At 39.1% G+C, this 23,711-nt stretch overlaps 1 protein-coding gene across 4 annotated transcripts in view; it reads left to right on the top strand.

Moving 5' to 3' along the window:
* ZNF385B (zinc finger protein 385B) overlaps window positions 1-23,711 on the top strand; it is a 179,524-nt gene that overhangs the window by 103,718 nt on the left and 52,095 nt on the right. For all 4 annotated transcript variants that reach the window (XM_064515027.1, XM_026111209.2, XM_026111210.2 and 1 more), the window contains one exon: window positions 12,748-12,878. In XM_064515027.1, coding sequence (XP_064371097.1) covers window positions 12,748-12,878 — 131 coding nt within the window. The remainder of the gene's footprint in view (window positions 1-12,747; window positions 12,879-23,711) is intronic.

The following is a 23,711-nucleotide window of genomic DNA, read 5'->3' as shown; positions in this document are numbered from 1 at the left end:
TTGCTTGGGTGAACATTTCATTTGAAATAACCAAAAAAAGTCTAAGCTATGACTGTACAATTTAATAAACAGCTGAAGATACGATTTGACAGTAGCTTTAATGTAATCTAGTTGCAGGCTTTTTCCTCTGGCACTTGTTGCGAGTTTTCTTTTCCTCTACCACCATCTCAGTACTCTTGGTTGCGCAGTCATGAGTTCAGCTGGACCAGTTCATTGCGCCGGCTGAGAGCAAACCTCTCTGCTGGTTTCCTGCCAGTTGGTTTCCGCCCGGCTTGGCGCCCTGGGTGCCTGCGCGGGGGTGCTGGTGGGGGCAAGGGCGGCATGGAGGGGCAGCGGGAGTGGAGTGAGGGTGGCACTGCCCGTTCTGCTCCACCGTGGCAAGCAGATACACCTCGCTTCTGGTAAAAACAAACAAAAAACAACCCCTCCCTTTTTTTTATATTGCCTCTTGCCTTTTATTTCTTTCAGTTAATTTTCAGTATAACTCTTTAAATTTACATTGAACGGTATGCAATATCTTAAATTAATTATTCACCAGGAGTTTAGAGGTGACTTTTTTTGAAAGCTTTGTGCTATCTGAAGTCCTGTTAAATGTCAGTTTGAGTGTTCTGTTAAAAATTTCCTGCTCTGGTCCAATCTCAATTTAATTTTTCAGAAACATTCTGTTATATACTGCTTTTTTCTCTCCCTCTCTCTGAATTTAGCTGAGGGTATGGTCACCCAAGTTCATGTTGTGCAGTCTGTCTTTAAGGAAACATAACAGTGTCAAAGCTCTCTAGGGACCAGTCCTGGCAGGGCTGGTACTTTGCAGGTTCCTAAGTCAGAATAATGTTTCTATTCAAATTAATTGGTGTTCAATAAGATAACCAATGTTGTTTGTGCTGTTAGTTCTTAAATCTATTGCCTTCAATGCTCCCTGTGTAAGAGAGGGTAGATGCCATGCATTTTAGTTTTACAGACTTTCAAATTCTGATTTATTCATCAATCCCAACTTTGAGAATAAGTGAAGTACAGCAGTGCACCCGAATTCAACAGAGCCAGGTTTTGAGGCCTTGGATTTTCTGAACTGCATGACCCTACAGCGTCTCTATCCCCGCGCTCCCGGGTCTCCTTCCACCAACCTCTTCAAAAATCTAAGCAGACACGATTTCTTTTATTAGAAGTTATTTTAAAATGCAGCTCTATAGCAGTCAGCTAGCCAGCTAAAGCAGTAACTGCTAAGCTTAGTTTTAAGAATAATAACTGAGGAAATGCCACTGAAATATAGATCATCAGTCTTTTAGGTTATATTTGCTCTGGTGATGTCAATAGTAGGCTACCCTCCCTCTGGAGTCAAGTTGCAAACACTGTCCTCAAGGGTCATTAAAGCTAAGCACACAATTAGAGCACCCTCAATTTGTTCAGACTTGTTGCTTGCCCAATGTCTCCTAGCACCTAACATCACAAAAGCACCATGCTGGAAGGAAGGGATTATTTATCTGAAGCTGATGCTGTGTATATGCTTAAATGCTGAAGTGGAGGTGGACTGTGATCTTAGGAAATAAGGTAAGCATCATGGCACTGCGTAACAGTGGGGAACTTGTATGAGACTACATTGTTGGTGCTGTATGCGTTTGTTTTGCTCAAATTGTTCATGTTTGTGTGGTCTTACTGAAACCTCTCTAGCTGTTGGCTTCTGAATATGGCAAGGTGTATTTATGCTTGGCCTTTTTTCTTTGAGTGGCCTGAAGAACTTTGGTCAGAATTACAACTCTTGTACTTTTTTCACAGCCAGGTTAAAGTACCCTTTTTTGTGTCTGTAGGTGAGAGAAGTGCTGAGTGAGACTCCTACTTCCCTGAGCGGGGCAAGGTCTTTGCACTTTTCGTGCTTCTAGGTGCAGCGCAACAGAGGGCTAGTAACTTATGAAGCTCAAGAAACAGAGCTCTGACTCGTCCCTCACTGTAACTTGTGTAAGTATGGGCTCTGAGAAGTGGGAGATTTGTAGGGCATATGATTATGAAAAAACTGAAGCCCTCCGGGAAATCATACTTTCTTGTCACTTAAGCAACAGATAGGGCACTCGGAAAAATTAGATAAGTCAGGGAAGAAGGATTTTTTTCCCCTTCTGTAGTAACTATTAACTAGGAAATTATAAAATTGTTCTTTTCTTCTCTAAACTACTACTAAGTCCTCTAGGACTTTCTTTAGTAAAACTCTAGTCTTGGAAAAAGGATTATATCACATGCAGTTTAAATTAAGTGCAAGTGTAATAAATCTGCCATGAGCTTTACAAGTTTGACCTGTCTTGGACAGGTGCTTGTCTGCGGCCTGCCTTGGTAGACCAGTTACATTCAACGCGGAGTAGAGGCTGCGTGGTCAGTATTATGAAGGTTTTTAATTCCACCGTTCTTCCCTATCTCATTTTTTTTTATTTCTAAACAGAAGGACTGTGGTTCTTGCAAAAGCAGGCACCTAACTAGAAAAAATCAGCAAATAGCAGGAAGATGGCTACTGAAACTGTGACCCTTTGGATAGAATGAGAGGAAAAATTGAATGTTCAAACTTCTTTGGAGTTTTCTGAAAAACTGAAAAATTTTATTGAAAGGAAAGTTAATTTTCATTCAGTAGAGAGCCTAGTTTCCATTGCAAATAATTTCAATAGAGCACTTTCAAAACCCTAAATTACCTGTTGCTGCAGTCTTTTATCTTTAGAAAAGAAAATAAAAAGTAACTTAGGTAACTAAATTTCCTAGAGGTGATTATGTAATTCATGAGAAAAGCAGATGAGGCATGAAATTTTCTGAGTTACGATGCCTTTCAAGAGAGTTGTAAATTCTGTCTAATTTGGTTAATGATTAGTGACATCTGCGAGGAAGTGTATGGGTCTAGACCCCAATTACCTCTGTGTGTAGCATTGCCGAGCTGGTATATTGGAGTACTGAAGTGGAATAAGGAGACAGAAACCAACTGCAGACATAAATCCTCCCAATATCAGAGTTAAGGCACGGTAGCTTTGACTGAGTAATGAGAGAACAGTCACCCAGTAGCATGTCCTTCGATAGACGTGTTAGTTTTCCGTAGATAGCACCTCGGTACTAGCTAAAAGAAAGCCTATGCTGAGGCTTTCTAAGAATGAGATGAGGAGTGCCATGGTACCTGGATTCAGGATAAAAGGGCTGGATTTTGAGCAACATGAGGTTACGTGAGAGGTGCAGGGGTGAGAGACTCTCTAAAAGCCAAACCAACACCAGGCCTCATCCTGAAAGCCATGGACCTTTTAAAATAATAGAAATTGGTCCTTTTTTGATCCTGTTCCTTAATAGGGAAGTTTCAGTTTGTAATGAAACAATGTGTTAATCAAAAGGGACTTTCAGGCTCTTTCCTGACACTTTTTCCATTTTCTAAATAAAAGTACTTGTCTTTAGAAAGCTGTCCATCGCCATTTAGCACTTCTTACAGGTTCCTAAAGGGAAAAAGCAGTTAGTTGCATTTGGACCCATGTGCTAATAAACTGTTGGCACAGGTTGGTTACCGTTCCAGGATCCTGAACGGAGAGGGGCTGGAGTGCCATGTTTCTTCCTGGGACACTCGCAGGCATGATGCCCAGCAGGATATGCATTTAGGAAAAAAAAAAAAAAAAAAAAAAAAGGAGGCTGAAGTGCAAGTTGCCCTGTGCTGTGGATAAAGGTGTGGCATTGGTATGGTTGTGGTGATGCTATGTTTTTTGTTAAAAAATGTCAGCAGAAAAACAAGTAAATACTGTCTTTCACTGCACCTTTGTACTGGAGAGTAGAAAAGGCAAGGGGGTTGAAGGGTCCCGATTTGAGCAAATCAAGAAAAGGTATTTGCCAGATTTCCAGAAAGATCTCCATTACAGATGTACAGATGGCAAAAGAATGGAAATCCGGAGAGCTGAAAAAGACACAGCTGTTTTTTGTCATACTTGAACAATTCCAAAGAGGAAACAACTCCAAAGCAGCGTTTTCTAGAACCAAACAAGAACAGAGGAGGAGGAGGAGGAGGACAGGGCTGCTCATAAGCCTGTGGATGCTGGGGAGAGAGACTTGAACAAGCCAGGAAATTTCTGAAAGGAAATGGGGACAGACTGCAAAGTCCAGTTGACTTCAATGCAGGCAGGACTCCCGTAGGACAAGGAGTATTGCATTTATTAATAGCTGCCACTGTTTATCTAGAATAAAATCCAGCTTACTAGACTAGATGGTACTAAGTTATAACATGCCACTCTGCTTTCCAGTTAAACAAATAGTCTTGTTTGTTTTAGAAGTCTAAAGAGCTAGCTCTTTCAAGAAACAAATGACAAATATTTCCATACTACCTACAGATAATAGCAGATTGCAGTTGTACTCAAGCCAGGATGTTTCTTCTAAATACAGTGAAGGATGTTCCTTTATTTAATTGCTTAGGCTTGACAAGGAGCCAATGATAATAAACATGCTTTGATATAAATAATGCAAAAACATATGTGGAACAGTGTAGCAAAATTGCTGTCAAAATGCAGCTGTGTATGGCACGAGTGTTTCCTCGCTCAGCTGCAAAAGCACAAGGCAGAGCAGAACCTAAAGGGGAGGGAAGACAGTGGTGTGGGTCATGCACTCTGCAAACCAAGCGAGTGAGACTACTGCAAATGTGTGGGATGGACGGGGCTATTCAAAATGCTATGATCAGATAATTGTAACACAATTATTTCAGAGAAAATGCGAGATAATCTGTTCCAGTCCTAATAATTGGACTTTCCCTCCCCCTCCATCTGGTCTGATGTCTTCTGTGCAAAACCTCTAGTGATTCTTGTCTGTATTTTAAAACATTAGAAATGCAGTACAACTGCAAGGAGATGGAGATTTTCTTGATTAATGTTTTGATTTGTCTCTAAAATAGTGAAATTATAGCTTTCTATTGTTAACCCCTCTCCTTTTAAGACTAAACGTTATTTACTTTCCATGATTTTTTGATGTACTAAATGTAGAGATTAGGGGAATAAATATTAACATATATCTTTTGAACATAAATATTATTGTAGCAGAGGTCTTAAATATCAGTTCTTCCAGGATTGTCTTCATAGCAACTGTATGCATAGTATTTATGATCTATATTCTACGTTGTTGTTTTCTGAAATGTTCATTTTTCAATCATAAGACTTTGGAGATGGAAAGCAATCAGATAGGCAGAGGAATCTTTACAATTCACAGAAGTTAAGGTGGTACCAAGTCAGCCCTTCAGTATTTTAATGAGGCAGGTCTGGTCTTGTAATGATTTGCTTGCTTGTAAGTACAAGTGCAGAAGTCTTGTACTTGTCTAAGTGAGCGCTCGTACAGTCAACGGTGAACGTTTGATCATGGTCAGCCGATACGCCAGGCTCTTTGGCAGCATGCTAATATGAAGCTAAAAGGCTGCTAAATGTCTAGTTAGGCTTTTGTCTGTCTTTTTAAATTCAGACATTGCACTTGATATGTTCCTCTTAAAAATCTATGTAAAGAATATTTTTGTTAGTAGCCTGGCTTCCTTTGCTGTAATGTGCGGCCCCTTTAATGTTGTGAACTTTATATTGTGAATAAGGGAGAGAAGGTGAATCATTTTATGGGCACGCACAAATGAGCAGGAACAGAACCTCATCAGGATTTCAAAAGAGAATGGTCATGCAAATTTATATCCCCAGCTGCTGGTTAGATATTTTGGTTAAATTTGTATTTTCTGTGAAATATTTGGTCTATGCTTTTTATGTCTTAATTTTATAATTCATATGTGCAATGCATGATAGATACATACAGCTATGCATTTTTTCTTTCTGACTGTAAATGAGCTGTATGTAATTATAAACATTAGGTAAGCAGGTAATGCTTGGCTTTTGGGATTGATTAAATGTTAAAACTGCCATACATTTCAGCAATAGATTTCAATTTGTTTATTACACTGACCTAGTTAGATGGAATCCTACATATATTTGGCATATAGAAATACCTCATTTCAGGCTATCTGACTGTATTCAAAGAGAGGATATACAACTCTGTTAACGTGTCTTCACCATACATTTATTTCTAGATAGATAATAATGAAAATCCCGACTTCCCACTCAAGCATACTGGAAGTGACATTTTAATTTGTAGGGACAGAACTAGTCTCATAATCTGCCATGTTTTTTAAGCACATCATATTTGAGTACAAGAGCTTAGAAACCGTACAATAGAGAGGCAGTTTGTACGTTGCTGTCAAGCTGCATTGAATGCCTCTGGGTTTGTTACAGCACTTACCTACTGAAAAAACAAGCTCTGAAAGGAATGCAATATATTTAGCATATCATTTTCAATAGATATATTGCCATGCAAGGTTAGACCTGGACTAATGCTTTCCTGTAACTTGTGTTATGCCGGTTCTGCAGGGCGGCTCTTGCTTAATGCTGTCCACTAGCTGTAAGCGCTACACTAGTTCTTGCTGTCTTTCCTTGGGGCTTTTGAAAAAACATCTTGGAGGATCGTTCTGGTTTTTAATAGCCAAACATGAATGGACATGTATGATTTGTGATGTTTAAATCAGTTAACAAGCCAACGGAAGGACTGACTGCTGCGTTGATATTCGAATAGCATTTAAGAGGTATGAATTCAATGCACTATCCAAATTTTAAAGGATGTGTGCAAAACGGTGGTAATCATATTAATTCTCAAAGGAACTGCCATTCACGTTCATTAATGAATCGGCTTGTATGGTGCCCAGGGGCTGTAGAAGTTCTTGGTGTTTTTCCTGTTGTCAGCTGAGGGCTGTGCCATGTCTCACATGTGCTGGTGTACTGCTTCAAGTTATTTTTAAAAATAAGTTCCCTTGCCTGGATGGTGAATATCTCTTAAGTGCCTGTTGATTTGCCTTTTGGGAAGCTCAGCTGAAGGAGTTGTCTTATCTCTCTCATCTTTACTTCTTTATTTTCCACAAGCTGGAATCCCTACAGATACAGTAAATCTCATCTAGCATAGTATCATGTTATAAGGAAGCAGTGTTTGCTCTGCTGAGTGAGTCCTGTAGAAAAAAGTCTACTAAAAAAGGTTACATGTACTTTTTATTCAAGATAGGAGAATGACTTAAAATTCACATCCATGAATATTCTTAATTAAATACTTCTAAAATAGCTTTTTACCTAAGCATTTTGATATCAGCACCTGCTGTTTTCAGAAACTCAAAATTACATTATTGGGCTTAACTTTTTTTAGCCATTTCTCTTAGGCATACAGAGAAACATAGGACATTCTCTTAATACCCATGTGTAGCCATAACTATACGAATAAAAAAACTCTAAATCCTCTGAACTGATCACACTGCGAAGGAACAAAGAGTAGTGTTTCTGTCGCTAAGTATTGGGAAAGATCTCGGGTGCTGTGGTGATGAATGCCATATAAATACGTAAACTACTAATGTAGTGACTTGCAAGTGACTGATCTTGCCTGTCATTTCTGCCGGGGGAATCCGAGTGGATGGGTCTAGGGCATGATGCAAGAGAGGCACAGATCTTACCCAAGAAACTTGTTGGCTTTTATTTTGTTTTGTTTTATGGAATGCATTTCTCTAGTTAGGTGGGTTTTTTATAAACATAATTTCATTATTCTAATCATCCTATAAAGCTGCATATAAGTAAGTGTAGGAAAATCTTCAGCAAGCTACTTTTTTTTTTTTTTTTTTTTTTCCCTTAGTGCAGTGTTTCTTTGCAAGGCATAGGCAGTGGAGTTGAAAAGAGCTTTATTCAATATGAAAGCCTAGGTACTACCTCTGGCTCTAACCTGTTTATAAAACTGTTTCTGAACCACATGCTGAAGTAAATATTTCTGACAATGTTCAAAAGTTCCACTGACAAATTAATAAATTGTACTGAAAGCTTTAGAGCCCCAGAAAAAGATTATAGATGAATGCATGCAGAGATCTCTGAGAATAACTTCATGAAACCAATTCAAACATGTCCCGCCTGGTCCTAAGGCTTGTGGAGCTTTAAAGGCAAGCGATGTAAATTGAGATGACAGTGTGAAGTCTAAAGGCAGGGTGAGTGAGCCTAGTGTGGTTGCAGTCCGTAATGAATTCACCCAACCTGTGCAAAACCAAAGGGACAACTGTCATCCACCCTTCAAGGGACACTGTTGGCTCACTTAGTGTCTGAAAAATGCTGCGCTGAGAAAATCGAGAGAGGAAAAAGCCCAGAACTCACCCATCCCATCAGTTGTTACTGTGTTGCTACAGTTCCCTGGCTAGGTAATGGTTCTTCATAGCTCAAAATGGTCAGACAATTCAAGGATGAGAAAAGCTAGGATAGCCTGTCCATAAACTGAAAATTATTCAGTGTAACTCCAAAGTATATGTAGTAGTAGGTGTTAGCAACCCAAATTACGTCCCCTTGATTTTCCCCGCAATGCTGTCTGTCTTTGGCACAAGTTAAGCAAAGGCAATCACATGCAGTCTCAGAAGTAGAAGCAAGATGGTCCTGTCCATAGCAGTTTGTCAACTAGATGCTTTTATTCAGTCTTGGTAACACTTCATTTACTCTTTCATTGCCCTTGTTCAAGTACGAACTACTTCCTTGGACCTGAGGATCAAAACATTGTAGTAACAGCTTTAGGTAAGAGAAGAAGCAGAGAGGATCAAATACGGCTTTAGACACCCCTGTAGGTGTCTTCAGTGATGACTTTTGAAGAGCATGCTTTCAACTTTAAAAAGTGTAATTTGTTTTTGGAAAATTGCTCTTTAAATAGGATATTATTTAAAAAACTTGTTTTAGATGAGTAAATTTTGTGATGGAATTGGGTTCTTTCATGTAATGGTCTAATATTGATCCAAATCAGAGGAATTAATGTGGAGGCATGCCACACTTGTTGATATTTGCAGGTAATAAAGAAAAGCACTGAAGAAAAACAAAGAAATAATATTTTTAGGGATAGTTTTCAGGAGGGTAAAAAAGGAAAAAACTCCTAGATTTTGCTGCTCAGATTTTACTGAAACCTGACACCACTCTTGCTAGAAAAAAATGAACAGTGAATATTAACCACAGCAGAAGAGAGCTGCGTTTGCCTCTGCCAAAACTGAGATTGTGGCAGCCTTGGCCGCTGCGGACTTGCTGTCTGGCCGCGCTAGGGAAGGGCAGGGAGTTCGCTGCTGAGGCTGGTCAGGTCTTGGCGGCAGCTGCCACCGTGCTGGTCTATACGTAAAGCCTGTCGCAGTTGCTGCCGTTGCCGTGACCTGCACAAGGCTTTCCAGCACCAATCGCTTCCCCAAAATTTCACTTTCATCACTTAATGCATTAATTACATGCCTTTTTTGTTAGACACGGATCAAATTTGAGTGATTAAAGATGACAGCCTTTCATAACTACGGCAAAAACTTCAGCGGCCCAGTGAGAGATAGGATGTTTGAAGCCAAACGTATGTGATTAAAGAGAAGTCGTGCTTATTACAGAGACTTGTTTCTGAGATGAGTATGTGCTGGAGGAAGAAAAACTCTCAATAAAATGACAATTATTTAGGGTCATTCGCTCTTATGAAACCTGCTTTCCTCCTTTTAGATGAGGGTAAAAGGGACCAGGGAGGATTAGTGCATTTTAGCAAAGTCCGTCTGCTGCTTGTGTCCTCTGTACGTAGGTAACTTCTGTGGGGGTGAAAATAGACGTTACAAAAAAGGTAAAATACTGTTTAAACATTATGAAGCTGAAATGAGCAAATGAATTTACAAGAAAGATCAGTTATATTTTTACAAGAAAGATCAGTTATATTTATGCCAAAGATTTACAAGTAGTTTAAAACAATCTGTGTTTGACGTGGTAAACTGTTTTTATCATTAAAATGCTAATGAAATGGTAAACATCTGTTATATTTATCATGATAATGCAGCTTGTCAGCTACATCTTTCAGGTGCCAGTGTTCCTGCTTCGTTCAGATTTGCATACAGATTTGACGGGGTGCTGGTGGGAATGTATTTGGCCATTAGGAGCAATGCTGGTGCAAAACTGTGCCCCGCTCGGTGCGAGTCGATGATTCTGGCCTGCAGGGATTTACCTGAAATTTAGGTCATCTTTAGCTGGTAATTCTTCAGAGATTTTTAAAGGTGTGTCTAAAAATCAACCTCCACTCAAACAGGGTCACTGGTATTTCACTGGTGATAGCAGAACAATTTTCTATCATTAATGCCTTTGGTAACCAATCTGCGAGTTGTGTACGTTCTTCTATTTTGTGCTGTCTTTGAACATATCCTGATCTACTGATCATATATTAGTCTGGCAGCAGCAACACTGTGGACTGAAAATCTGCAGGCAGAGTTCTAACATATTTGTCATATGAAATATCTGTACTCAGCTAAGGAGTGCTAAGAAGATTGCATTGTTGCAGGAGGATGCTAATCATTTTTTAATTTTTAAAACTTACTTTCATGACAGGTACTTTCTATGCCTCAGTTAAAGGCGCTCTCAGAAGCTCAGCTTAACTCTGTTTTTTAAATGTCAGTCACAATTTGACTCTAATCTGTTATATTTTTTTTTGTAAAATGTAGTTAAAATATGTAACCCATAGCTTCACGGAAGTGTGAATATATAAAGAGAGGACCGGGCTTTTTTTTAACTCAATAGATGTTTAATTGCTTATGAACTTTAAAGAGAAACTCATGGAACTTAGACTGATGATGGCAGTTTATAGACTTTACATAATTGAATACAACATAGTTGCTGTGTGCATACAACTCTGAAATCCAAATTATGTAAATCTGCTGTTTCAGAACCAGCTAGGAGAAATAATCATCACTTTTGCAGTTGAAGACATTTTCTTTGGATAAATCCTCTGAAACACTACTTTTCTGTTGATATATTTTTTCATTACAGATAAAGAAGCAACTATAGGCATGTTAGACAGCCTTTAGCTTTTTGGCATTTGTGACTCCACTTGAATACTTGGATTTACAGTGAATTAAGCACAACTGTCAATGAATTTCATGGGCTTATGCAGAACGCGGGGTTTAACTGCCTTAAAGGTTTGAAACAAACCTTACATTTTGAAAGTACTGGGATAGGAGAAAGGAGAAAATATTCTGCAGTAGTGTGTCAGCCATATTTTTCCTTTCAAGTGGTGCTGCTCAGCTGGGATGTTGTTCAATAGTTCTCTCTCCATAATTGTTGGGGACCCATCTTTCTGCACTCATCACACTTCTCCTGTACAAGAAACAAAGAATAGATTATAGCCTGTTATTAATCTGCTAGACCATTATATAATGTTTACTATGCTGCAGCTGTCATCAGAATGACTGTCTCTCTTCCCTCTACAAAACACAAGTTCAGGGCTGGTAGTAATAAGTGTTTGACCATCCAGGAGCCACATCTGGATCCTGAACTCAGCTGCCCTCTCAGGTACGACAGGATGGGTTTGAAGTACTGTCTATGGAGGCTGGATGCTGAGACGAAAAGAAGGAAAATGTCTCCTCCGACTTGAGTTTCATGTGCCCTTAACAGGGAGAAAGGGAGATCCTGTAATGGAAGACTTGTACTTGCAAGTAGATGCAAATGATTTGATTTCGTGGGAGAAGAGAGGGAAAATTACCTAGTTTGCTTGCTTGTTTTCCCTCTCCTGATTGAGTTTAAAAAGCTTGGACAATTTCTATGAGGAACGATATACTGCCTACTAGTATTGTTAGCTCCGCTTGAGACCAAAGATGCTCTTAACATAGGACTGTCCTCCCCCAGCTGATATGCTGGCCATTGGTACTGGGAGGAGGAGGGAATTACGGAGGAATTGTGGCTGAGAGCACCTAGAGGAGAGGCAGAGAAAGACTCATCCGCCTTTGCAGATGTGGGACACTTGCATTCCCATTCCTGTGCCAGTTGGTGTTGAATTACTTATTCCATGTAGAAAGGAAAAAATGAGAATTTTTTTGCATTTTTGATTTCAATGAGGGGAATTTTGTTTGAAATATTTTTTTATATTTGATTTTCAGAAAAAAATACTCCTGCAGGCATAGCTGGCACACCAGCCATGCTATTGTGCAAATAGGGCAGACAGCTCATTATAAATGAATATTTATATTTCTCATTCCTTCGGGGTCATGTTGGGGGGTGGTGCTCATGTGCATACAGAAATGATTTCTGCATGTACAGTTCTGGAAAGCTCCTGTTTAGAATGAAAGATCTAGGCTTCTATTAAGAAAATGTTTTCTATTGCATGTAAAGAAATTTGAGTTCATTTGCATGCCATCTGATTATTTAATAGTGTATAATAGCTTGCTCTCTGCTAGTGTCATTGCATTGTAAAGCAGAAGGAATTTGTTTAGGTGTTCGGTGAAAAGATATTTGTGCAGCACCTGATGCTTTACTGTCAGAAAAGAAAAAAATTAACATGCTGTTTGAAACAAACCTCTCGACTTCGGCTTGTGTATATTGCCTGTGCTGGCTGATCTAATAGGCAACCATGAATTGCAAAAGCATCTGACTTCCGTAGGCGCCCATCCTGGCCTTTTTGGCACAGAAAAATTTTTCAGCTTTAGAAAGGATTTATTCTACCTGCCAGTGTGATTTATATACCATATGTCTCCTCTTCAGCCTCTGAGTAGCCACAGCTATGGGAGAGTGCTCTGCCTCATCTATAGTGTGTGGAAATAGGTTTCTTTTAATGACATTAACTCCTACAGAGCCACTTTATTACCTCCGTGTAATATTTTTTCTCAGGGGTTGTGTCAGCAAGAAATAGCTGCATGGCGTGTAATGTGGAAGGAGAATACTATGAATTCCTGGTTTTGTTTGCTCTTGGCAGGCACTACGGCTCTTCCCACCCTTGTGCGCGCTCCTACCTTGATGATGCAGCCGTCGCTGGATATCAAGCCCTTCATGTCCTTCCCTGTGGACAGCGGTTCTGCTGTTGGATTCTTCCCAAATTTTAACACAGTAAGTAAAGGTGGTTCCACATTCCGTTTCAGTGTGCGCTTTCCAAGCCAGTTCAAATATCCGGTACTCGAAGCTGCCTTAAAACTGTGCATCACTGACACAGTTTTGGAGAAGCCTTTTTGTCTGTGCTGTGGTAGCCGCTGTTCTTGTGTGGAACAGCGACAGACCCTTACTCAATCTCCTCACTGTAAATGGGCCCGATCTTTTTTTAACTTGGCCTGCTGGGATGGTGTTTGCACATTGGAGGGAAAACAGAAAAACCCACAGTATGGATTTAATGAGCAGTAGAATCCTTTTGAGCGTTTGTATGGACATGTGCGTTTTCATGTGTTGTAAAAATGGAAAAAGCAAAAGCCAATTGAAAAATGTGGCAGGTGCAGATCCTCTGACTTAAATCAAGCCAAGTCCATTACAGCCAGTGAAGTAACTGGAGGACCTTGCTTATTCTGAACAGCAATAATAATAAAACCTAAAACTGTGCAGCCAGCCAAAGTGAAAAATGTTAATCCACTATTTTTTCTTTGTTAAGGCATTTTCAGGTTTTTCTTAATGTTTCTGTAGTAAAATATTACTGCTAAAACAGTGCCAAATGTTGCTGTAGGTGTCTATGTTTTTCAGAGTGGCCATAACAAAAATATACTCCTATGTAGTTTGCACTTCTGTAATAGGTTCATAAACAGGGTCTGGATGTTAGTAAAATCCTGCTTTTGCTCTCATCCTTCATGGTTGTTTAATTATCATCTTAAACTTACTGAGTCCACCAAAAACAATATTTTGCCCGTTTGCCAACCAAGTTTCCAAAACGTGTGGAGGTAATTCAGCGTGGAATAAGTCGGCAAGAAACAAGCTAATAGCAACAGGAAGGAAACCGGCTCCGATCACTGTGTAAATAGTTTCTATCCAGTCAGTAAATATGAGTTGTTCTTATATGACTGCAGCACGAATTGTGCAGCATCGTACTTGTCACGGAGGGGGGAATGGAAGAGGGCGCATTATCAATACCACCAGATGGTGGCTGGCCAAACTACTGCCAGCTGTTTCCTTTTGCAAACTTGCTTTCTGTCTGAAGTTAAACTAGCAAGAGGATCTTTTTCTTCATGCCTTGCAAATAAATCTTGCTGACAGGCCTTGCTTGTACTGTAACACACAGTGCTCTGGGATGATTATGGGGTACCAGCCAACTTGTTTCAAAGGTCAGCAGCCTAAACCTCTGTTATAAACACTAGCAAATATTACTAGATTCATTGCAAAACACATGTAAAACTTGTATATTTAGATGGGAGATGTGAGTATGTGCATATTATAGATTCAGGGGTATATGCACATGCATGTGTTCAGAGAGATAAAAGTTGCAAGCCTAGATATGTTTGAAGTGCAAACAAAATGCAATACAATTTTAAGAAGACTGTGTCATTTTCATTTTCTAGGCAGGGTGGAATTCATATTCATTTTCCATCTTCTTTCTAATAAACTGAAGAATGTTATTATTGATTTGCTTTCAAATGGTACTGTTATAGCTGAGTTTTGTCAGAGAACTGTACGTAAAGACTTTGAGAACCTTTTCAGGGATATTGTAGCTGTAGAGTCCACCAACATCATTTGCTTACTGGTATTACTGGCTATGTGAGTTGCAGTAGCCTCTAGAGGCAGACTAATTTGGTTATTTAGACTGGTTTTGCATATGTTCACTAGCTAACAGTTATCTGGCTTACATTCAGTTTGCCTAATTCTTGGTGTTTATCCTTCACTCCTGTCACTTCCCTCCAAATCTCAATGGGTTTTATTAAAAAGAGAGGCCTGGGGTCGTCAGCAAACATTGTCAGCTCGTTGTCTGCGTTGGAATTCTTGATAACTACGTAAAATTGTACTTCTGTGCACTGCAAACACACCACATTTTAACAGCTTTTTGCTGAGGAACAGTAGTTCACTACTATTCTGCTTTTAATTCACAGACTGTCATTTATCTTGCAGGTGTTGGTTTTCCCCAATGGTCTTTTATGATGGGCTTTATCTAAAGCTTGTTGGAAAACTGAATCATTTATGGTTGTCTTCTGACAGGCACAGTGAACACCAGCTGTCATGCATTCCCTTTTTTTTGTAACTTAACACCACCTTTGCAAATGTAGATTTCCATGTTTATATATATAAATATTTATTTTCTCCTGTAAATAAAAGTGGTGGGAGAGTATGTAAGATCTGTTTAAAAAAAAGGTGTGGGGGGGGGAGGTGACAGGGGAGCCTTTTCCAAAATATCAAATTTGACTAAACAAAACTGAAATCCAGTTAACCCATAATATATGCATGTTCTGAAGTCCCTATCTTCTTCATCCTATGCAGTAGCATAATGTTGGAAGAATTTTTTGCCCCTTTCCCAAAAAAAGCTGTCTTTTGCCTTATGGATTAATCTGGAAATCTACACATTTCACTCACAAGACTGCTTGTAAAGCAGTGTAGACAGAGAAACCTCTCGTGTGGGTCACAGAATCTCTTTGCCTTCAGTAGGACTGAGAGGACCCTGAAGCACATGCCAGTGCTGGATCTGGCCACAGTTCATGATTGCATACTTTCACTGAAAGTGGAAAAAAGAAATCTGGTCTCAAGCAAAAACTCTGGATTCACCTCTTCATTTTTCATTAGCAGTCAGATATAGAAACATTTTTTTCTAAACCTTGTCAGGAGGTAGTTTCTAACTTAATTGCAGTGACCTGAAAAAAGAAAAGTGTCTGCGTAAGAGCTTGATACAGCAGCTACTAGGGCAGGAAACGGGTAAAATACATTCACTAGAAGCATCTTTAAAGGAACACTCCCTACAGTGTTTCCAAAAGAACTCCTATTTACAGAAATATATTTTAAAATTTGAGGTAAACACCTTTTTTATATAATTAACTTAGACAGTTTTCACTTCTGAAAATGTGTGACACTACAGATGAAACATGGATGTTCTTGTTTCACTGTGAAAATGTTCTGATCACTCTGCATGGATTACTTTTGGATGAAGCACTAGGCAGACTGATTTTATTTATTTATTTATTTTAAGAAATGCCTACCTCGGTATATCTTATTTTCCTGAGAAAACTGTGTGATTTGGTTAGAAAGGCTTCCCTTCTGTTTCTTCTAAAGACATTAATAGTTCTAAAAATACTGTGGACATATGTATAGTAGTTATCCATTCAAGCTCCAATTTAATTTCTGCTTGTGAGACTCCCTTTATGGAGGAGATAGGTACCTTAGGACTTGCTTATTATATAGGCACAATAAGTTGGAGAATGATTGTACTAACTCTTTGGGTACATGCCTTTAATCCTCAGTAAGGGTGCCTTTTTGTTGCAACAGATCAGCCAGAAAGGGGTCTTCTGAATGCAGAATAAAGGGTTCCAAGCAGAGAGGTGTTGCAGAAGAGGTACTCTGTTCTTTGCTGATCTTTTTACAGCACTAGCAAATAGTTTTGTCAGAACGGGGCAGACATTATTCTGTCACAACTTGAACTTTATTTTCTTCATAGAAGTATTGCAGCAACAGATCCAAAGGGGACAGCGTGTTTGTCCTGGCCTCAAGCTTCTAAAAGCTCTGTCTCAGTTATTGATTCCCCTCTGCTTGAAATGCACAGTTTGAATCAAATTCTCAGGTGGCATAATTTAAAATATTCCTGTGTACAGCAAAATGAGATCTAGCCTTTTGGGAAGGAACTTTTCAAGTTGGTACCTCTGGTTTGTGACAGGTGCTGTACAAAAAGGTATTGTTTGAACAGAGCTCTTTTTTAGCATGCTGAAGTGATTTTAATGATTTCTAAACGTTTAACATCTTGCATACTGATTACACTGAAAGATCTGTAAGACTTTGAAGTCAAGTAAAGTTAGTTAAAATAATTAAGATTACTATGCAATCTTAATTTTGTCCCCATTACACATTTATTATAATCTTGCATTTTACACTCACTGTCTCTTTTACCACACCGCTTCACCTTATAGGACATTCTTTCCCTGCACCTCTATGATTCATTTCCTCGTGTCATCCATCTTGTGGACTGAATGGGGCAAAGACACTACGTGATCATGTCACGGAAGGTTATCACAATGCAGTCGCTAGCGTGGTCGGAAGCGAGGCTTTGTCTTGCAAAGCAAACTTCATGATCACTATGAAGGTTGCATACACCCTAGAAGAAGTCTCCAAAACTCTAAACACTCTCTACTTTCCTAAAAGTAGATTTGGAATCAGAGCAGCACTTGATGATTCGAATTAATTCAGAGTAATACAACCAGGGACCTGTCAGTCTGCATAAAAGCAGTATCAGCAGTTTCTGAGATTCTATCATCGTAGAAAATAATCAGCAATTCATATGCTTCCTTCAGAGTTTGTTATGGCCTCGGGGGTAATCAAAGATTGTAATATCTCTTGTAGCTTTCATGTTATTGAAATATTCTCCATCTAACTGGATCATGATTGGTTTCTAAATGCTGATTCATACCTTCGTATTTTAGAGGACACAGGGGTTAATGTGGCCTAGTTACTGCTTCAGTATCTATTCCTTTTCAAGCAGAAAGTTTATGCTGATTCTTTACTAGAGCTCAGATCTCCCCTTGCAAAGTGGACCAGAAGTATTTTACAGCTGCCACTGAAGGTGAGCCAGCTGGAGTGGGCTACAGGAAGGGAAAGAGGAGCTGACTAGTAACGTAGAAGTCTGACTTCTCTCCAGCATTAGCCTTTCCTGGACTATCCCTGGCCTACCACCAAGAAAACTACTCGGAAGGACTCACTTGCTCTCCCCTCTTCTGCATTTTCAATTATGTCCCTCATTTTTATCTGCTATCTATCTAGTTTACATTCCTTCTCCCTCAAATTTGAGGGCACCAAGCCAGAAATGAAAGCCTGAAGATAAGACTCCAGTGCACCCCTATCAGTGACTTCTCACTCCAGCATGCCAAGTGCCTCTTCTACTTTTGGCAGTCTGCTACAGCTAGGGGAGCTCTTGTTTCCTTAGCAGGACCTGAATTTCAGCCACTTAGTACTCTGCTGCAATGCCAAAACGCACTTGGGAGCACAGCGGGAACAAATTACAGATGCAGCCAACTGGAGGTTGCCAACCAGTTATCCCTTGCTGCCTTTATCTTTGCCCTAGAGAGCATGTGCTCTGATTTTCCCCTTTTCCTCTTCTGTGAAAAGCTGCAGGGAAGGGAACTGCTTATTTCATCTCTCTCGGAAATACTTTACTCCAAAGAGCAGGTGACATTTTGGAAGAGCTATCCCCGCTAGTAAGGGGGACAGCACAGTAACAGCACAGAAAAGAAATTTAAGCAATTAAATAGTGTGGGGTAGGTGGGTCTTCTTTATATATTTTTTTAATGCAGGAAATAGCAAGATTTTTCTTAGAGACATTTTATATGCCCTTTATTTATAGACGGTGCAGGCACGCAAGGCACTTCAGCTTTGCCTTTCTGTCCCTTTGTTAAACACTTAAAAACATTTGTACTTCACCATTAGTTGTTCTGGAGCCTCCAGAGTTCATGTTTTCCAAATCATATGCAGAATCACCCAGCCTACAACATCAGGAATCAGCCTATTACCTTTTATACAGATCAGGGAATAAAAGAGAAAAATACTTGTTTTCCCAGATATTTACGATAGAGGAAACCAGAGGCTTGGGAACCAAATAATAAAGCCCAGGTTCTGGACACACACACTTCTGCTACTCTTCTCCTTAGTTCCTGTTTGCTTTCCTTCTCTAACTCTCTTCTCCTCTAACATTATCTGACTGTAGACCCATTTATCTGCTGTTTTTCCTCTTTCCTGTAATCCCTCTTCTTTGTGTCCTTACTCTTTTTGCACTAAGTCAGGAATTCCTCCTTGTCTCTCTGGCTTGGATGCAAGCTAGCAGAGACCTCTTTCAACTGTGGTAGCAATTTTCGGAAGAATTTGCTCAGCCTTTGGAGGCCCTGAAACATGCTTATTCCAAACAGTGTATTTTCCCCACAAAATATGTGAGGCATTTCTGGTGAAACTTCCAAAAAATATTCAGCTTGAAGCAAACACCTGGTAAGATGAACCGAGTTAGATATGGGGAAAAAATTGCTGCTGAAAGCAGGGAGTTGTCAGTCAATCTTTGTTTGACAGGTGTTACAGCTTGTGCTATGTCAATTTAAAAATGCAGGTTCCCTGTTCCTGACAAGGCCCTCTTCAAAGAGCAGCTCTTTGTTAAGTGTTAAAATAAGTGTTTTTTCTGTTTTGTGTCAAGTCTTTAATACATATTATTCTCATTTTTAAAAAATCCTTTCCAAAATAATACAAACCCTCTTTAAAGGAGACTCTCCTTGTATGTTAATCATCATTTAATGATTCCAGTTACTTTGGATTTTCTCTGACAGGAATTGGATGGATTAGCTTCTTTCTCTAAGCTACTACATTAGCAACCAGGTAGAAACCCCTGTCTCTAAACAGCAAGTGTATTGACATCCTAGTGAGGGAGAAGTCAACTGATGTGATAGCTTTTTCCTAGCCACTTCATAGGAGCTCAGTGTTCAAGGTGTGGTTTATGAAAAATTGTTGTTCCCAAACTGCTACTTCAGTTATTGTGCATACAAATAATTTGGTCATCAGCCTAATTCTTTATAAAATCACAGCTTCTGCTTACAAATCTTAATTTCCCAAGTCCTCCAGAAAATCTGTTCCTTAGCTATATGTTTCATCTCTGTATTTATAGAAAGCTTGGGTTTAGCCTCTGACATTTCAGCGGTGTATATATTTTTTTTTTTACTGGTCAGCATAGGGAGAAGTTAAGAAGCTTTTATCTTCATTGAGTAGCTTTGGTCTCAAGTTAGTAATGTGGTCATGACACAGGGCAGCTGTTCCAAGAGCGGGGTTTGTTAGCCATAAGTATTTTTACGCATTAGAACATTGAAGGATGTTTTGCAAAGACGCTGCGAGGGAAGCATCCCCTCCGTAGCCGGCAGGAGCAGATTTACAGCCTAAGGCAAACAGGACACGTGTTGCACCCACTGTACTTATAAAGATTTCAGTAGTTTCTACTTATGAGATCTCTTGTCCTAAGAAAAATTCTAGAAAACCTTTAGAAAACTCTAAATTCTCAGTGTGTGTCTAATGAATACGAAGTATCTGCTTATGCAACATGCTGGCTTTACCTGGCTGGCTTTCACGGCTCTCACTTAGAGCTGCGTCGCATTGTTCCGTGAGGAACCAAGGATTAATGCATTAATTATTAATTGATAAATAATGAGAATTTAGCTAAGAATTAATTATTTTTGTACTCCTTCTGAACGTGGATATAGCTAGTGGTCTTTTAATTTAGATACTTTCCACTTTATGAAAATTTTAGAATACAGTATGGCAATTTAAAGTCATAGTGTGAAACCTGCCTCTGTAGCACATCTGAAAGCTGCTGATATGCAGGTTTGAAGCTCTGAGCAGCCCATTTCAATCACCTGAGCAGAGCTGATTCAAAGATCTGTCACTCAGGCTGGTCTTCTACTGTATTCAATCCATGTGGTCTCACAGTGGAGATATCACAAAGTTCATCTGCTTCACCATGTTAGCACCATGGAAAGAGGATTGCATTTCTTGTTCATGTATTTGTTGGGAAGAAAAGGTTTCTGCCTTTGCCAGCTTTTTGTCTCATTTACTTAGATTAAAAGACAGCAGATTTTGATTTTATATGAAGTTTCAGGACAGGTTTGATTACAAATGGAATGGTCCTTCAAAGATTTGTTTCTAAATACAGGGCTTTTTTAATAAAAAGCATTTTAAAAGCTGTTGGTGTAATGCGTGCTACTGATTGAAAAACCAAACCCGAAAATCTCACTATTGACTTTTAAATGAAGGAGGAACTATTATTCCTAACTTAATGCAAAGAGTGGATGACAGTTGTCAGCTAAAACACTTAGGAAATTCTCAGTTCTCAACTGCTTCTCATTTATATTCAGCCATTTTATTCATTGATATTCAGGCATTTTATGCATTTATAGTCAAATGTGTATTTATATAATTTGTTATCTTTCTAGATTTTTATTTCAGTATGTTAAAGGTAATAGCATTAATTCATTCCAAATGATTAGGCTTCCTCTGTCTTTATTCTCTCTTGTTCACAGACTTAATCAAGGCCATGAGTTTGACATGAGCCTCTCTTTGCACAGTTCAGAGTTATAAAGGTAATTCAGATCTAGCTGATGGGATACCATTCACTTTTATGTTTTATTGGTGCTCTGAGCAGGCTGGGAGCAAGAAAACTTCCAGGAAAACTTAGAGCAGATCCTCAAGAGGAAAAGAGTCATCTCCAAGATCAAATCAAAAATCAGGAGTCTTGCTTAGCCCACACATTATCAAAGCTTTTCCCACTATAAGCTTGAGTCTTTTGGCAGGATTCTGTTGAAAGGTAATTTTTCATACCGTTTTGCAGATTCACATTATTTTATTGTCAAATGGTAATAGTGTAACAAGAATAGCTTTACTCTCCAGGTATGTTACTGGTTTGAGTTCCTGCAAGTCTCAAATCGTGGAATGTTTTTATTTTTTTGTTGCATCTGGAGGGAAGATGCTTTTGGTAGGTTTTTATTTAGCTTAATAAAGCTGAGTATTCTGAATAATACTGTGCTTAATAATAAATAACAGTTATATAGCATCTTCTATCAGAGGATTTTGAAGAGTTGTAAACATGTTATTTAGGGCTTCCAGCCTTTTTGTGAGTTGTAAATACTTTTATCCTCATTTTAAAGATGAATAATGTAAGGCTTAGGTGAAGCGACTCATGTACAGTTAAACTGGTGAGCCAGTGGAGGCACAAAGGGAAGGGAAATTGTCGTATTCCTTAGGGATTAGCTAAAACCATCAGGTTTTGTACTTGCCTTTGTTCTGTTTCTCAGGTTTTGTCTTTCACGGTCATAAAAACTCACCTTGCAGGTACAACATCTTGTCCTGTAGCAGGAGTGTGATCTGGATTAAAAAAGAACCTGCTGATTTAATACTTAAACCTGAATTCAGTTTAGTATAGAACAAAGCATTAAACCTCAGATATTTACGTTTTCCCTCATTCTCCATTTGGGTGTGTGAGAAATCTCTCTTGTCCCTGCTTTTGTCCTAAAACACTTTCAGCATCTTTCTGTTTCTTTATATCTGCTACTAAAATCTCTGATCTTGTCTGGAGCAAAAACATGACTTTTTTCTCCTGTAAGGTTTATTTCTGCTGTAAACAGAAGCATCATCAATGCTTAGCTGGTCAATAGCACTAGTTGTTGTTCACATTACAAACTCGATCCTTTTAGGTATGCAAGCCCTCACCTGTGAATAAGCCATATAAGAAAAGGAGACCTGACTCAGAAATTTTTTGCTGTGGTGTCTCACCCATTTTTCCTTTCTTTGGGTTAAGTCTTTCACAGAGAACAGATTTGAAATTCTAATTATCTTTTTCATGACTATTTCTAAAACCAGTAGTAATTCATTTTTAGAATGTTTTTTCTAAGGTTCCATAAATTGTTTTTCTAGACTGGAATTTATTTTTAATATGTAATAAATATCTATGTGGGGGAAGGGGGGAGAGAACAGTCCTGGCACAGAAATAAAAAAATTAAAAGGCATTTTCTCAATTTTCTTTTGACCTCTCTGCTTAATCATAATCCCATTATATGGGCAGAAGGGAGGAGAAAGGAGAGATCAGAATATTTACTTGTTTTTTGTTTTTTTCATTTTTTTTTAATATCTGAATTTCTTAATTTAAGCTGGTGAAGCACAAAGTGAGGGAGAGGACAGAACAGCAAAAGAGCTGAAGATCCATGGATTTTTTTGTGTTTTTTTTTGTTCTTCAGTTAGACAGTGTGGAACTCTGTTCCCTTTGCATGTGTTGGTCTAAACCACTATTTTGGACTGGAGAAACAAAATTCTGCTAAGACTGGGACTCATTTTAGGCCTCCTGAGCAGGGTCCAACAAAGTGTTGCAAAATTCAACTAGGTGAAAAACCCGCTGAAACAGTGTCTACTCCAGCTGAAGATTCACAGTGTGGAGACACTTCAGGCAGCTCCCTCTGTAACTGGGTCAGAACATGTCCTGGGACATGGAAGGATGGTCAAATCCAGAGTGGTAGCACACAGGATGGCTGAACGGTCCTGCTAGTAAATACGCAGGGCTGTGCCTCCCAAGGGAATGCTGAGGCAAAAAGGTTAATGCAGTTCTTGTTGAAAGAAATGGGTTTTAATTAAGTAGGTAAAGAGAAATTATACTTGAGCATACTGTTTTCACTTCTAGTGCCTATACTTCAGTGGCATATTGAAAGTCTGAAGAGGATTCAGAGAAAAACTACAAAGTGAATCAAGGCCTTAGTAATGAGAGGCTTGAGGAACTTTATTTAGTTTATCAAAGAGAGTTTAAGAGCTGATCTGATTGTAGTGTATAAATACCTGCACGCTCAGGAGGTACCTGACATTAGGGTGCACCTTAATACAGTGAGGCACAACTAGGTTGAGCGGTTTATAATAGCTGCTGTAAAGCAAGGATTTTTAACTGTGGGAATAATTGACCATTAACATGGCTTCCCCAGTGATGTTGTACATTTATCATAGCTGGAAACTTTTAAATCAAGGTTTGGGTTTTTTTTTCCTTTTCCTCTAAAATTTAAGCTCTGGTTGACCACAAATTGTTGGACTTCATAATGAGAAAGGCTGAAACTCTCCAGCGGGTGAAATTGTGTCCTGTGTTATTCAGGAAATCAGATGTAATGGTTCCTTTTGGCCTAAAACACTATGAATCTGTAAGGCGCTTTTTTTTAAGCTGGGGGGGGCGGGTCTGCCTGCCCCAGCAGGCCACAGACACGCGGTGTCCCCCGTGCCGGTATTCCA

This window comes from Dromaius novaehollandiae, chromosome 7 (assembly GCF_036370855.1).
Source record: "Dromaius novaehollandiae isolate bDroNov1 chromosome 7, bDroNov1.hap1, whole genome shotgun sequence".
Classification (NCBI taxonomy): Eukaryota; Metazoa; Chordata; class Aves; order Casuariiformes; family Dromaiidae; genus Dromaius; species Dromaius novaehollandiae.
This window is presented reverse-complemented; position numbering and strand designations above follow the sequence as displayed.